This window comes from Hippocampus bargibanti, linkage group LG05 (assembly GCF_051943395.1).
Source record: "Hippocampus bargibanti isolate YZ-2025 linkage group LG05, ASM5194339v1, whole genome shotgun sequence".
NCBI lineage: Eukaryota > Metazoa > Chordata > Actinopteri > Syngnathiformes > Syngnathidae > Hippocampus > Hippocampus bargibanti.
The window spans coordinates 5,081,579-5,098,500 of record NC_142738.1 but is presented as its reverse complement, the minus strand read 5'-3'; the positions used below and the strand labels follow the sequence as shown (position 1 = coordinate 5,098,500).

Below are 16,922 nucleotides of genomic sequence, written 5' to 3'. Positions count from 1 at the left end.
TTTATTTTTGTATAAAGTGGTCAACCGGGAGAAAAGGCCGCTTACGCCCCCGTGAGGCCAACTGAAGCTAAAACACACATTAGAAACGGGCCATTTTCTTCAACAGGTAAATTCTGAAATGACCAATAGCTCAAGTAACACCAAATCAATAAAACACCCGAAAGCTGTGAGCGTATTAACATTTCATAGAGAACAAATTTGCAGCATCCAACGCTTCTGTTTCTAAAAACAAGGACAGTCAAACGCCAAACTTTCAAGGAAATCGAACAGAGGAGTAACTCATTATTTTTCGGCAAAAAAATACTTCAATGAAACAATGGATGGGATGCAAGAGCAACTTTCCAAGATGTTATCTCTGGCCCTTTTCCCCATAGGTCTCGTCTTCCTCCAGAATAGGGAAAGGACGCAGGTCCAAGGTCAGGATTTGACTAAACATACAGCCATCAAACTGTGGGAAAAAAAACACCATAAATAAAAAAAACATATTTAATGCAATGCATCTAGAGTTCATGTAATAAATATAAAAATGTGGTGCCGTTTTTTTGAACGTATAAAGATTTTTTGTAATCAACTCAATTGTATATTTGGTCAACTATTAAAAATAGCAATTTTCCAAAATTATTTTGTGATTTCAACAAAGTATGAGAATATATTATTTAAAATAACTGTGATAATACTCACCATTAATAAGAATAGTTTCCATTCCGCATGATTTAACAAAATAATCCAGCCTAATGATCGGAATGAAAGTCAACTTGCCGGGTCCATTGGCGAATCTACTGCTAGCTAGTCTGCACACTGCTCATTAGCTTGCACGCTTGCTTTTTGCTGTCCCTCACAGAAGTATAATGATGCTAAGATTAGCATGGGGCTTGTCAAAGTGACACTGATATTCAACTGTTTCATTCATGGTATTGTTACATTGCAAATTAGAATCACGGCAGAACATTTTCTCTCCATTTTTTACTCATCAGGCTTATTTAACAGGGGGCGTTTACCAATTTCGACATCAACGCCATAGGTCAGTATCATCCGATCAAAATTGCGCTTTCTGCCAACTGCCGCCCAAACAGGAAATTCCATCATGTCAATGTATTTTGCTGTACTTGTTTGGTCTGGGGACCTCGTGTTGCACCCAAAAGCCGCCAGAAGGCCAGAAGAGGGCATCCAAGCGCCATATAAGGAATTTATCAGCCTGTGGAAACGGAGGTGGCCACAGGAGGTCGCCATTTTGTGCCTCTTTTTTTTGGGTGAGAGATTTTGCCCCAATGTTGCCTCAAAATGGCACAAATAAATGTTTTAATCGATTGCAAACATGCATGGTTTCCTCTTCAGAACTATTTGAATCATATTCATCACTGGATGTGTAACAAGAAAGCATATTCTCCGAATCTGAAGCCATTGTTTTGATTCACTAGCAATGCAAGACGTCTTGGTGTGACGTCACGAACTGGGGGCGGGACTTTCTGAAAATGCCCAATTCGCAGCTCAATTTTTTGCAGATTTTGGACACTTTAAGTCATTTTTATTGGTGTTTTGCATTTAACTAAAAATATACTGCGTGTTTTGAGTATTTTAGATGCTATAAAACGTTTTTCTGGTGTCAGTTAAAAAACAAAAAAGTGACGTCGGTTGTCATTTAAACAATGTATAACTAATCTTAAAAGTACTTTTCAGATTTTATGTTTACACAACCTTTTTTTGACATCTCTTCTGCAATTAACGAGGCCTATCGCTCCATTAATGAGGCTCTAAGGCACAAATTAGCCAATTCCTTGTTTAACATCACATTCTTACTTTCGGGTAAACGCCCAACAGGGTGTCAGACTTGGAGAAAAAATCATCTTTCAGGGAGATGGCGATGATTTGCATATTCTTTCTGGATTCCTCCCGCAGGAACTTAGTCACCTGGAAGAAGAAAATGAACGTCACATGTTTTACGAGTAGATTTTGGCTACTACATCAAAAAATATATATAAAGTTATGCCTTCATTTGGGAGTAAAATTCTTTTGGATGTTAGAATCTTACCTTCCCAATGTTGGAGTTGTCAAGGGCAGCATCCACCTCGTCCAAAATCAAAAAGGGAGCAGGACAGTAACTAAGGAGACAGAAGCAGATTTTCCCCCCTTCATGAAGTCTTATTTTAAACAAGGGTCGGCAAATTTTTTAACCTAAAGAGCGCACGTGATTTTAACTCATTCACCGTCATTCCCGAATTTTTTCGGTATTTGAAAATCATGGAGCGCCATTCCCAAATTTGTTTGGGCTTTGATTTTTTTTCTTGCAGGGGGTCCCGATTTTTCTTGCAGGGGTCATACTTCTGGTCAGCGGCAAGCATTTGACTTTTGTACAGGCCCCCATTTCAAGGTCAGATAACTCCATACCCATATAACCTAGGAATTAACTCTTTTTCTGATAAGAGACGAGAGTCTAAGGTTTCTTACGCTTCATTGAATGTTTACGTAGTCCTAAAACTCAATATTCTGAGGATCCTGCAATTTGAGTGAAAATGACAAAAACCCTGGCACTGGAGTGGACACATTTTTGCACATCGTCTGGCAGTGAATGAGTTAAAAGAGAGATGGGTCAGGTCAAGTCAAAATGCAGTTGTGAAAAATATAATCAAAATTATTGTTCTTTTTTAAATTGTTAAGAGTTTAATGAAATGTTAAAATAATTTGTTACAAAATGTGTTATTTGGGTTATTTTATTTACATAAATACAGTAAAGTCTCGTTATATCGATATTCAAGGGAGTCCGAAAAAATATCGATATAACCGGGACTATCGATATATCCGACCCTGTTTGCATGTATTTTTCTCCATGCGTGCATAGAAATAGTATCGATATAACCGGGACTATCGATATATCCAATATCGATATAACGAGACTTTACTGTAATTTAAATACGGTAATATATTATATAAATGAATAAAAACACTAACAATGAATACACAAATTTAAATTTATCTGATAAAAACATGCAACAATTTATTGAATGTATTAATGCACGGTCAATCGTGATGGTTCGTTGGCTTGGAAACTTGCTCTTCAGTCAAAAAAGGTTGTCTGCCACATTTGAAAAAAAAATGTAGCAGACCATACGTGTTACTTAGCCCACTCCCGTTAACTGCGTCTGGCTGTGACTTCACTTTACCATTTTCGTCCATGATCCTACCTGTAGATGGCAAACACCAAAGCCAGAGAAGCAATGGCCTTCTCCCCGCCTGATAGATTTTCAATGGACATGAAGCGCTTCCCGGGAGCCACACAGCTGTAGTTAATGCCACCAAGATATGGTTCTTCAGGGTTTTCAGCAGACAGAGTGGCCTGAAGCACATTTCAAAACTTATGTCACCATTTGACAGCGTCTCGATTTGAAGTTGTCTTCTCACCTGGGCGCTCTGGTTGCAGCACATTCTTTTGTAGATGCCATCAATGACAGCAGATACGTGATTGAAGCACTGGCTGAAGAGACGGAAGCGCTTAGCTTTTACATGTTCAAACTCTTGTTGGCACTTCATGGTTGCAATTGTGCTGGCATTGAAGGCTGAATCAAAGGCAGAAAAGTCAGTTTTACCATTGGTGATCATTATGGTTACGTATGTTGCAAATACGTATGTTGTAGTAAGCTGAAATGTGTTTAAATTTCCCAATTGTGGGACAAATAATGGTTTTCTGATTCTGATTCTGGTCAAAGCAGGCAGCAATGAATGTATTACTGTTTTAATATCGTAGTAGGAGGGGTTCGGGTGCGTGGGTGAAATTAAGACACTCAACCCCAGCCACTGCTACTGCAGAACAGGAATACACAACATTAAATTCTGTAGTGGGACACAGCCATGTGTAGTCAAGTCAATAAACTCATTCCTACCAGAAGATGTGCAAAAATGTGCACACTCCAGTGCCAGGGTTTTTGTCATTTTCACTCAAATTGCAGGACCCACACAATATTGAGTTTTAGGACTACTTAAACATTCAATTCAGCGACATAAACCTTAGACTCTCTTCTTTCATCAGAAAAAAATAGTTAATTCCTCAGTTATATGGCTTTGGAGTTATCTGAGCTTGAAATGGGGGCAGCTGCACAAAATACAATACAATACACACATGCTAATTTATAGTTCTTTAACAACAGCTGAAGCTGTAACAAAGCGCTAACATGGACAAAAGGCAAATGCTGCCCCCTCGTAGAAGGGAAAAACATTGTTCAGAGGTCTGACCAGCGATTTATCGGCGACCCTCGCAATTTTTTTTTTACAAAATTAAAAAATAAAACCCATACAGATTCGGGCGAATGAGTTAAGACAGTTTTATGACAAAACTAAGACATATTTATATAGGAAAATCCCAAAAGTACCATCTGTCAATTCTTGTAGCCCGCCCTTGGCTTCCCTCAATTTTTCCCCAGCTTTCAAGTTGGGCGTGGCTGTGCGTTTTAGCTGTTCCTCCAAAGCATGAAGGGATTCCTTCAACCCCTCAATATAGTTGTCGCACGCGTCAGCAGGCACATTCTGCAAACACACACACAATGTTAACACAGCATGCCGGTCTTTATACTAAATGTATTGATGAATGAGTAATGTAATGTCACCCTGTTTTCAGCTTCCAGGCAAGAGTAATCAATCACAAGCCGGGCCTCCCTCTCAAAGATGTGCATCGTGGTCGAAGGACTTTGAGATCCTTCCTCTACCTGGAGAGAACCAAACATATTTATTTTGTTTGGTCAATTAACCTGCCATATAAATGTCTATACTATACGACTCTATTAATAAATTAATGCGCACACGTTACATAATATCTGTCTACACACAATGTAATCAGCACCAGTGACACACACACAAAGAATTGGATTGGAAAGGTTGAAGTTGAGATGTATTTTTACCTCGATTTGACTGATTTCATTCAGGTCACCTGACAGCAAATTGATTGGCAGGCCCTCGATCTTGCAGGCCAATAGCATGTTGTGTCGGACTAAACGTTTCTGCTCCATGATGCTCTTGGCACTCATGACCTCCCGCTGAAGTTTCACCAAGTGTCTAAGAGAAAACAACAAATGGATTTCACACAGCGTATACTTGATGCGTCAGAAAAGGACCTGTGATTTGTCTTACTTGTTAATCTCTTCGATCAGAAGGATTTTCTCATCCAGCTCATTTTTGGCAGAGGCTACCTGCCTCTTGTTCGCCAGTAGCTGGCTCTTCAGCTCCTGCAGTTTGTTGTCATTTTTTTCAACAGCCACCAAAAGCTTTTCCTCCTCCTAAAAGGTGAGCCAGAATATGAAGCTGAAAACATCTCCATCGACAACACAAAAGCAACAGTAACACATTTATTTAATTCACCAGACCTTGGTTATTCTGAAAATATGTTGTGTTGCATCATCACTTTGCTATTTGATAATAATGAAATGACTGATTTGATTTCATGATCACAGAAAAGTCTCAAAGTTGCAAATATGGTGATACCTCAGCTTACGAACGCTCTTTAGTTTACGAACCTTTCGCTTTACGAACATTAAATTCTCAAGAATATAATTTTGGTATACTAACTAGTTTTCGGCAAACCACACGGAGCGCCACAGTGGCTGGCGGATTAGTTTTCATCGCCCCTTTCCCTGAGCCCATACGTGGTTTGTTATCAAAAATGACTTCAAGATACTTTTGCTATTATGGGACTGAAAAAGACCCCATCACAAGCTAGTGTTAAACCAAAGAGGACACAAAAGAAAATTATGGTCGAGGAGAAGAAGGAGATCATCGAAAAACACACACGAGTGCGTTTGTGTGACTTAGCGTCCCAGTTCCAGTACGCTAAGTCGACCATTGCTACGTGTGGCTAAGGGTGTTTCTGTGTGGTCTAAGCAACGGTCTCAGGCAATAGAAGAGGTTGAAAAACTTCTGTTTATTTGGATTAACGAAAAGCAGCTCGCAGGGGACATTGTGAGTGAGGGTATTATCGCTGAAAAAGTACAGCAATTTCACTCGGATATCATCAAGAGGCAACTACATCAACGACCATCACAAAGCTAAATAAAACAACTTTATTATTATACAGTACCATTTATTTCTTTAATTACAATACAATAGCACATTTATTATACATGAAAAATGTATATTTTGTGTTGTTTTAAGGCTTATTTAGTAGAAAATTATGTTTTATGGGGACCTGGAAATGGATTATTCTCATTTTTAATGGTTTCTTATGGGAAATAGATGTTTGGCAGACGAACTTTTCGCCTTACACACGCTTTCAGGGAACCAATTAAGTTCGTAAGCTGAGGGATCACTGTATTAACTAACGACGGTGCATCCATGCTAACTTTTCTCTTCTTGGCCATGTTGCTTTCTTCCTGGTCGATGGAGGACTGTGTTGCGCTGAGCTTCATCTTGTGCTTCTCAAGTTGACTTTGTTCATACTCTAGCTTGGCTCTCAAACGATTGCACTGGTTCTCAAACTGCAAACTGAAAGTATTTACAGCACATTGCGAATTCTAACTGAGGTCACTTGACACAAAAAAAAACGACAGCAGAAGTAAGAAAAAAAGACTTATATTATTCATACCACTTCCTGTCATGCTCCTCCTCATACTTGAGATTCTCCTGCTCAAACATTCTGATGTTGTCCACACCGATCTCAGCGCAGAAGTCAGAAAACACCATTGTCTCTGTCTAAATAAACAGTATAACACAAAAAGAAAAATCAATTAGATGTCTTGAACTGTAAGATAATGAATTTTTGATTCATTATTCATTGAATGTACAGTACCTGTTCGATCTTGCTTTTAAGGTTATTAAAAGCAGCTTCCTTTGCCTGCGCACTTTCCAGCTGCATTTGGAACTGGACATCTAAGTTTGCTAGTTCACTCTCCAAACGGGAAATGTCCTGGAATCAATTGGTGGGAAATTACAATGAATGGGAACCTAATGGAAATCAAGGTGCTGGTCTTACCTCGAGGCATCTTGGGATGCTTTTCTTCACAAGGTTATCCAGGTCATATTTGGAATACTTCAGGCGGGTCTGTGCACCTTTAGCCTGTGCAATAATCTGTTTTAGGTCTGACTCCTTCCGCGCGAGTCTCATTAGTTCCTACAACACAATAGACGACGCAACAACACAACAAACATTATTGTTTCCATCAGTGGTTCTCAAACTAGAATCCTTGGACCTGAGGAGATCTGAAGCTGTAGCCTGGGGGTCCACAAATTATTCAGCAAGGAAATTAATATTAGTTAGCATTGAACAATATGCATCATTGGGCACTCATAAAACAGAAAAAAGCAAACTGACTAACTCATTCACTGCCAGACATGCAAAAATGTGTCAGGGTTTTTGTCATTTTCACTCAAATTGCAGGACCCACAGAATATTGAGTTTTAGGACTACATGAACATTCAACTCAGTGTAAGAAACCTTCGACTATTTTCTTTGATCAGAAAAAAATAGTTAATTCCTAAGTTATATCGGTCTAGAGTTATCTGATCTTGAAATTGGGGTGGTTGTACAAAATACAATACAATACATACATATTAATTTATATAGCGCTTTAACAACAGCTGTAGCTGTAACAAAGCGCTAACATGGACAAAAGGCAAATGCTGCCTCATCATTGAAGGGAAAAAACATCACCAGAAGTCTGACCAGCGCTTTATCGGCACCCCCACAAGAAAAACGCAAAAAAATTTTGGGAATGGCGCTCCACGTCACACTTTTCAATCCCGAACCATTGCCAGATGTATGACCAGCGGTTTGTTGGCACTACCCCTCCCAGCAAGAAAAAACATTTTCAATTCCCAAATATTTTTCGATAATGGCAGTGAGGGACACTGTATTGAATTTTTATGTAGTCCTAAAATTCACTATTGTGTGGGTCCTACGATTTGAGTGATAATGACAAAAACCCTGGCACTCGAGTGGACACATACAACACATTTTGTATGTTCACTTACCCGGAGCTCATCAGACAGCTGGTCTTTTTTGGTCTTCAGCCTAACGACATCCTTATCATTCCAGCAGTGAGCTTTGGTGCGCAGTTCACTGGAGCCTCCGGAGATCATACCAGACTTTGAAAACAGGGTCCCGTCCAGAGATACGGTCTAAGGCACCAAATTTAAGATGAAAAAAAACAAGGTGTGCATTTCCTGCACCCATTTGAACAAGGCGTTTACCTTCAGGCGGCGCTCCCCATCAAAGGCAATCCTCTTGGCCTCTTGAATTGTTTCACACACCAGTGTGTTGCCACACACAAACTGCACCACTCTCTTCAGTTGTGGCGCATTTATGGACATGGGGATGAGCACAACATCCACCACCAGCTTGGCGCCTGGTATCTCCCGCAATCGTTCATTCAAGGGACTCACCTGAAAATGTGAGTTGATGGTGAATAACGCCGCATGCAGTTGCTCAAATAAGTCATGCTTTAAGAAGCCAGTTTTTTTCCTGCAAATAAAATTTTCAAGTGGTGCCCTCAGCATAAATGTTCAGGCTGAATCTGACTCGAAAGCAGCTGATATTGTGATTGTTATCCACCTGTTGTTGCTCTCAGAGGGTGTCATCTTAAACTGTAGTTACACCAGCAGAAACTGTTGGTGTTGGGGTGTTAGGGTAATTCGCTATATGAACACATTTTTAACATCTTTTCTATTTCCTTACACATCGATGAAAAGGTTTCTTCAGCCGTCATCTGTACTTCTGTGAAGGTGTCGGACGTTTCGCTTCTTATCCAAGGTGCTTCGTCAGCGAACTAAAGTCTCTTACTGGTAGTTTCAGCCCTATATATATATATATATATATATATATATATATATATATATATATATATATATATATATATATATATATATATATATATATATATATATATATATCCCCATTGTCCAGACGTGACGGTGCCGGACGCTGCTATGATTGGTCCCTGCTCTCAGGTTGGGGGGAGTAGAGGACCACTCCCTGCACCTCCACTGATTACTTCTTTACAGTAGGGATATATATATATATAGGGCCTAAACTACCAGTAAGACTTTAGTTTGCTTACGAAGCTTCTTGGATAAGAAGCAAAACGTCCGACGCCTTCAAAGAAGTACAGATGACGGCTGAAGAAACTTTTTCATCGATGGACCACTCCCGTACGACTGAGAGCTTACACAGACATATTCCTTACACATCGTTTTATTTTCTCAGACTTCCTGTCATGATGTCTCATCCTGTTCGTCTTTATAAAAAGCTCTCCCAAACAGCCCCTCCCTCTCTTTTCTCTTACATTTTGTGCCTTCCCAAAGATTAAAGAATATTTTTGTTTTTACTTTTGATTCCTGCTTCACTAACAATGACCCTAACACAAAGGATAGACAATACACATATTTCCTAAATGTTCCTTTTACCCGCAAATGTTTTTTGTGCATTTTGCAAATATCATTTCAACAAAGAGCATCTGACTTCTGTGAAAATGGGTATAAAAAACTTTTACGTTTCATCCTATGATTTTGGCCTCATAAAATAAGCAGGGTGGAGGAAGTTCACGGCTGCAGGTCAGAAAATGCAAAACCCTTGTACGGTATGCAATTCATATTACAGATGACATTATTATTTTTAGGTTCAGCAGGAAAACTATGATAGATAAACTCTAATCCAAGATCAGCAAATCAACAAAATTGACAGATTTATTTTCCATTACCCCAAATAACCTGGTGGAAGGACAAATTCACCTGGCTCAGAAGTCCTATTGAAGCACTTACTTCCAAATAGTCGATGGGCAGAAAGATCTCAGGCTCGGCCCGCTGCTCCTTGAGGAATTTGATGCAGGCCTGAGCCACAATCTGTGTCGATACCACAATGGCCTTCAAGAAGCGACCGCACACTTTGGTGACCGCAAGCTGATACCTTTTGTGGATGGGGCTGCACAAATCACATAGCCGGCCGTACTGGGACAAGAAACGTGACAGATTTGTCCTGGTTTGCTTTCAGTTCATATCATCATCATGATGAGATTTCTTACCACCGTGTCAGGGAAGAGCCTGTGCATCTTTTCCAGGGTCTCTTTGCGTTGTTGCTGCCGTTTGCTCTCCTGGCTGTCCAAGCGGGCGTCCCTCAGTTGCTCCAGTACCTGGCTATGTTCCTCTTTCACTTGGGCAGTACGCTCTCTGCCACGTTGCAACTCTGCCTGCAAGCTCTCCTCCTGGTGACAGAGGTCGTCAAGTGATGACCTAAAAACAAACACACAGGGACATAGTGTCAACAATAAGTCTTAATATAATAACAGCGAAGCCCCGTCAATATAAGTATAATATATAATAAATAATGAATTGTATTCCTCATTGTTATCTACCTTTTCAAAAGAGTGAGACAATTTTAGCCTCCACAGACAGCGAGATTGGCTTCTGTTTACCATGAATGTTTTCAGACCGTGTGCTCAGGACGGCGCTGTGCATTGGGAAGCACAACAAAGTAGTAATCGATCAGTTACGTTGCTAGGCCCCATAGTGAAATCCCGCTGTCCATTTTGCTCAAAAGCAAGGTCGCAGCAGCAGTTCAATTCCCACAGTTTGTTGTAACGAAGGAATTATCAGTAGTTTGTGGAAAAAAAGCGACGAGAATGAAATTTACGTTATGTGTTCATTCGAAGCAAAATCGGCAAATGGAAAATTAATTTCAATTTTTAACGTTATCTTCAGAGCCATGTAACTTTGGAATTAACTCTTTTTTTCTGATCAAAGAAAAGAGTCGAAGGTTTCTTACACTGAGTTGAATGTTTATGTCGTCCTAAAACTCAATATTCTGTGGGTCTTGCAATTTGAGTGAACATGACAAAAACCTTTGCACCGGAGTGGACACATTTTTGTACATAGTGTGGCAGTAAATGAGTTAAGTGCAAAAAAAGATAAAACGTCTAAAGGAAGGAAGCGCAGACCGCTTCCAACTTTTAGACACGTTATTACGTGGTAGAAGGAAAGTGCCTCATGACATACTTGCAAGCCTTGATGTACTGCTCAAGCTTCTCTGCTCTCTGATTTAAATCATCCAACTGCGTCTTGTTGTACTTGATTCCAACCTACAGCAGAGGAGTCAGTGTCACCACATGCGGACTTTGCAACTTCACCATTTCAACCCCAAAAATGTGAGATTTCACTTTCAATTTCACATGAATTAGATGTGAGCTTGCTGATATAGTGGACATTTAGTTTCCACTGTGCCTTTACCTCCACTTCCTTCCGTTTGCGCTGCTCAAACTCCATCTGATCATGGTGTGCCTTGATATCCATCTGCATCTTCTCTGCTTCATGACTCAACACAGCACTCTGCTTCCTGGACAGCGTCTTCAGTTCTTTGTAGCGCTCTCGCTGTCGGGCAAGTTCGCCAAGAAAACTAAGAATAAATTAATTCTGCATTTAAAATACCAAAATTTCTTTGAAGACACTCACCTGGCTCTCGTCCAGTTCAACGTCCCTGCCCTGAGACATTTTCTGCTCCCGAAATTGTTTTTCATAGACCTCGCGGGTCTTCTCCACCTCCTCTTTTTCCCGCTGGGCTTCAGCAAGCTCCTGCTCTGTCCGGGTTAAAGCTTTTTGGCACTTTTTCAGAAACGCTTGAAGCTCGTCTCTCTTTTTGTGGTGATGGGAGGTATTCATTTTGGCTTTGATGTAGTGAGAACGAGACTGGGACAGGACATGCTCCTGGATGCTAGACACGACATTCAATAGATCATAGTCACTCTCGGTTAATACAGACAACGAGGGATGTACTCACAGACAAATCCTCTGTCACATGGGGCTCATAAATACTTTGATATACAGGTAACATCCAATTTACGACCGGCGCGACTTACGACCACCCGTACTTATGACCACAACCGCCAGACCCTTTTTTAAATTCTACACCTGGCACCGCAACCCGTCAGCAACCGGCAATGCATACTACAATTTTGGCCAGCCAGAATCTGACTCTCGCACAGCAATCTACTGCGTGACTACACTCAGTACAGTAGTTAGTAGTAAGATAGCATCTCTGCAACATCTCCTGTAGTACGGGACACTGCTTTTTTACTTTGGAGTCCACCTGAATCTGAGCATGTATGTCAGGCGACCTCTTCTGGCTTCTCCGTTAGCAGGGAGAGCAATTTTTCAACAGCGCACATGCGTGGGAAGCCGTGCTTATTTGGGTCAGCAGAACGAGTGTGCACCGAGACTGAAAGGTAAGTATAAAATGTATAAATAAACTGTAATGTAAACAGTTTACAGGAATAAAAATTTATATATTACAGGTAAAAACAACACTAAAATGAATACAGTTATACAGTACAGTAAACAGTTTGGTATAAACATCGATAGTATATGAAATAAAAAATTATAACAACGAAACTAACATTTATAAATAAACTGTACAGTAAACAGTTTGGTATACATTACAGGTACAGTTATGCAGTAATAAAAATCGATAATACAAAATATAAAATGATAAAAATGACACTAAAAGTTATCAAATTATGAATGAACTGTAAACAATTTGGTATATAATGGCATTCAATAGAAAAAGGTGCTTAAAAACAACAGATTGACATCCTATACTAACCTGTTGTATAAACTGCTGTGAAATGTAAATTTCTCCACTGTGAGACTAATAAAGGCAAATCCAATCCAATCCAAACCTTGTGTCGGCCATTTTTAATGGATTTCGATTTACGACCGTTTGACTTATGACCGTTTTCTTGGAACAGAACCCGGTCGTAAGTCGGATGTTTCCTGTATTTACTAAGTGTGACAAAAGCAACTAAAAATACCCAAAATCCAAACACTAAATACCGTATCTCTTTCTCCATCTGCTGCTGCTCCCTGAAGAGGCGTCCATGCTCTTTCTTGAGGGTTTTCAACGTCTTCTCATGGTCCCGCAAAGAAGCGTTCTGAACGTCCACAGCGTTCTGCTTGACACCTAGAGTGTCGCTGCTGCTCTTGATGGCCATCTCGTTATAATAGAGCTCAGTCATGCTCAGCTGCACACGCTTGTGTTGAATATCATCCAGCAGGTGCTGGTATTTTACAGCCTGTTACAAGAAAAAATAAATGGTTCCATCACCACTGATAGAAACTTCAAGTTGTATTTTTTTTGTCGTGTTAGGTCAACAAGGACTGTTGTGTTCCTTTTCCTTATTATGCCTCTCAAAAAATGTCAAACTTTAGTGGGATAGGCCTTTGCAGTTCGTTGACCCAAAATGGTGGGCAGTTGCATTTTCTGTCGATAATTACCACTCGTTTTTTTTCAGAGCATTTACAGCTGTAATGCATCCACCCTTTTTTAGGCAGACTGGGACTTGATTGTTCTTTCACATACAGCTTGTACAGTGTTTGATTCTCTATTTTAACTATGTAAAGCACTTTGGGGTGTCCTCTTTGTGAAAACCGTGATATAAAAACACTTGATATATCTCACGTCAATCATTGAAGCAACACAACGGATTATTGGGTAGCAAAACTATGTTTGGTATGTCACAACTACCAATTTCATGTCATTTGCGGTTTTTTTAAGGGTCAACATTTGAAAAGAATTAAGTTTACTCAATTTCCATTTTGTAGACATTTAACCCCTTTATGCACTCTGTAAACCAATAACATGATACGATTTCCACTGTAGTAAATGTAGTCCCTGAAAGGGTTAGAAGTAACCCTTGTTCACCTCTAATTTATTATTAGATAGCTGCTTTATCTCAACAGCTGCCAATTTCTTCTTGTTGAACTGAAAATTGGTGTCCTCTTTGGCCTTCAGCATGGCCTCCTTCGTCTGGTTATACCGAGCCGCAAACTCTTTGGATTGACTGATCAGCTCGAAAAGCTTTGCACGCTCCGTGGGGTTCTTCAAAGCGATGGACTCCACTGCTCCCTGATGAACAACGCGGTAACAATATGATATGGAAACTCAGCCTTAACATAATAATATAATAATATCCAGAACTCCTACCTGGAACACGAGGCAGTTTTGAGCTTTAGTGATGATGCCGATTTTGGCAAGCTCCTCTGTGTACTGGTGGAGCGTAACTCGGTTGCTATTGAAAAGATACTCTGAAGAGTCACCTGAGAAAATAGTCACAAATAAAAATAATCATAGAAGGAAATTCCCAAGGTTAAGCTACATTTTCCAATACTTGAATTTCCTGTCAGTCCAAATACTTTAGCCAATTTAAAAGTGAAAACATGCTAACCAGAATAAACACGAGAAAAGATGATCTCTTGTTCCTCGTCGGGATGGAAGACCATGGTGACGCAGGTTCTGCCTGACACTGGCTGCCCGACGTGAGCTCCATGGATCAAGTCACTGAGGTGTTTCACCCGCAGGGAGCTGGCTCGCTCCCCCATTGCAAAGCATATGGCGTCCATCAGGTTGGACTTCCCTGGTTTTGAGAAGAGCGCGGTTGTTACAAACCACTTATCCCATTCATTCATGGAGCCAGTCATCTCCGGGCACAAAGACGGGGATAACCTGAATTGGTTTCCAGCCAAATGCTGAGAACACAGTGACAAACAACCATCCACTCTCACACCAAAGCACAATTTAGAATGATCAACCAGTATGCTTTTTTTGAATGTGGTAGGAAATCGGAGGATCCAGAGAACATGCATGCTCCACACGGGGAGGCCAATGCGGGATTTGAACTCACGGCTTAACCACTCGACTACCGGGCCGCCCCCAGTTATTCCAGAAACACTGAATTCTTCTTCTTTTCTTTTGGCTTTTTCCCTTCAAGGGGTCGCCACAGCTAAATCAGTATCCACCGTCTTAAAGAGGTTTTGTTAGTTTTGGCCAAGCTTTTACGTCGGGTGCCCTTCCTTACACAACCCTATGTATTTATCTGGACTTGGGACCGGCACAAGAAGACACTGGCTTATATCCCCTTGTGGCTACAGAACAAGCAACTCTATGAACTTAATAAAGATGAAGATGCTCAGTAAAAGGCTGCCAAATACAAAATGGTCATCGGCACAGTAACATTTAAAAAAGCAAAATGATACTCACCATTTGATGACAATGCTCCGATCTTACCATGAAATGGGCATCTCTTTTACTACATTACATCACAAACAGAACTTCAAAGTCCTGGAAATATTTTGTTACTTTTTCTACCTGGAAACATTTCACATTTATGATATTGATTGACAGCTCAAGATCTAGGGAACTTTAAGGCAAAAAGAGACAACAACTCCCAGTGATGAGATCATAGAAAGTCGCTTGCTTCATACAGTACAATTGCTTAAATACTTTTTTCCATGCAAAATAAACGCATGAACGAACCCATTGCAACACAAAAATACTGTCATTTACAACGAATTCTCTCTCAACCTTTGAGCTATGCATTTCTTATCAAGCCTAACTTTTTATTCTTGTTTTCATCCAGAAACACAGAATTATTTTATTAAAATGCATCATGCTGCGAAGATCAGCTATGTACAACTTGAGGGTGGGGATTGTACTAATAACGAACTACTTCAAAACCACAAATTTAGAACTTCCAAAGGGACTTTTAGTCACTCACTTTATACATACTATTGAGGTATACTCGTATTTTTATCACACAGGTGATTCGTCCAGATAGATCGATGACTTTCGTTTTCGTTTCCTTATCGCGACTCAAAATGGTTTTTTACTCTCATTCCGAAGAGTACTCAAGACCGGACAGAAAGTTCCAGACTTTTTTGCCCGATTTTTGAAACCTAAAAAAAAAATCAACAATCCCTAAACCCTTTAACATCGAAACGCCGTTCATAAAAAGTGGGTGAGTGTGGGGGATTTCTATTTTATCACGTTTATAGCATATGTAATTAACCACTAATTAAAAACAACAAGAATGCTTTTATTCACGTTTGTGGTGGTACTTCAGGCGATATACAATAAGAGACATAAAAATGGCGTGAGAGCGAATTTGAACATAAGCAAGGTTGAAAATGTTTTTTTTTTCAATCACAAGATATGTAAAACAGCTAGAAGAAAACGTAGCTTTTAACATCTTCTGAGTTGATAATACAGTTTTCATATTCTAGAGACACAATCGTGGTTAAAATGAGTGCACAGGCGTAAGATTTTATATTAGCAGCTAGGTTTGAACACGAGGTAGCTCGCCTTTCTCACAACGTAATGGGTTTCAAAAAGGACAGAAGAAGGTGGGGGTTACCTGAGCCATTGGAGCCAATAATACAGTTAAAATCCATGAATGGACCGATAATTTGTCTCCCTCGCCATGTCTTGAAGTTTTCAACCACGACTTGGTAGAAATATCCCATGACTTTAGACGAATGGACGTTCGAAAATATGACACAAAAAATGAACTTTTCGAGCGACGAGCGAGTTCAATTTCAGGATTATGAAAAAAACATTGTTGGACTGGCGCGAAAGGTCTTGGAAGGTTTAAAAAGAAATGACAGATTAATGTGTACTGTACGGTACAAAGTTAGAATTTAAATTTATTGGACTGAAAGGAAAGGGTCTTGAAAGGGAAATACAAATGATCTATTAGTAATAAATCATAACATGATATGAGGTGGACCGTCTAGGCTCGCAAAGCCTTCTCTGCTGGCCTAAAAATATTTGAATCACAGACTGATGTTAATTAGATTTTGTCCATAAATTATTGTTAAATAATTCCAATTTGTATTTCAGCTTCCTTTCATTACTTTTCCCCTGTTGCGATGATTCCAGATGTGTGATTTCTTATTTAATCACATTTCAGCCATCATTTGTTACCACGGTCCGAAATCTACCTGGACGCCTTCACAATCAGTTCTGCGGTCCCTCGAGTATCAAATGTGTCAATCAAAATATTGCTCCAAACATTCACATTTTCACAAACTATGATTGGCTAGTAACTACCCAATCATAGTTTGCGAAAAGTGCTCTTATAACAAGCCGCTAGTGACAAAAGCATACTGGCCAGAGGTAGCACACTGTA

The 16,922-nt window shown here is 39.9% G+C and overlaps 1 protein-coding gene across 1 annotated transcript; it reads right to left on the bottom strand.

Annotated features, from left to right (window-relative positions):
* Window positions 1-301: 301 nt before the first annotated feature.
* smc1b (structural maintenance of chromosomes 1B) lies at window positions 302-16,257 on the bottom strand. The gene is made up of 25 exons (XM_088996225.1): window positions 16,149-16,257; window positions 14,184-14,372; window positions 13,943-14,055; window positions 13,661-13,864; window positions 12,793-13,031; window positions 11,416-11,674; window positions 11,194-11,334; window positions 10,963-11,045; window positions 9,993-10,200; window positions 9,733-9,918; window positions 8,167-8,358; window positions 7,948-8,094; window positions 6,950-7,087; window positions 6,767-6,883; window positions 6,563-6,669; window positions 6,321-6,462; window positions 5,116-5,261; window positions 4,887-5,040; window positions 4,596-4,694; window positions 4,362-4,515; window positions 3,397-3,551; window positions 3,180-3,331; window positions 2,030-2,099; window positions 1,798-1,908; window positions 302-448 (listed from the first exon to the last, which is right to left on the bottom strand). The coding sequence occupies exons 1-25, from the start codon at window positions 16,255-16,257 to the stop codon at window positions 350-352; spliced, it is 3,714 nt and encodes a 1,237-aa protein (XP_088852351.1). The 3' UTR covers window positions 302-349.
* Between the last annotated feature and the right edge of the window lie 665 nt (window positions 16,258-16,922).

What these genes read in the sequence shown, in the direction of transcription:
- smc1b (XM_088996225.1), bottom strand. Translation starts at nt 16,257, where the DNA reads ATGGGATATTTCTACCAAGTCGTGGTTGAAAACTTCAAGACATGGCGA. An exon ending in GCCTGGAAGCTGAAAACAGG is followed by an intron (nt 4,516 to 4,595) that starts GTGACATTACAT and finishes GTGTGTTTGCAG; the next exon opens with AATGTGCCTGCTGACGCGTG. An exon ending in TGTTGGGCGTTTACCCGAAA is followed by an intron (nt 449 to 1,797) that starts GTAAGAATGTGA and finishes TTTTTCCCACAG; the next exon opens with TTTGATGGCTGTATGTTTAG.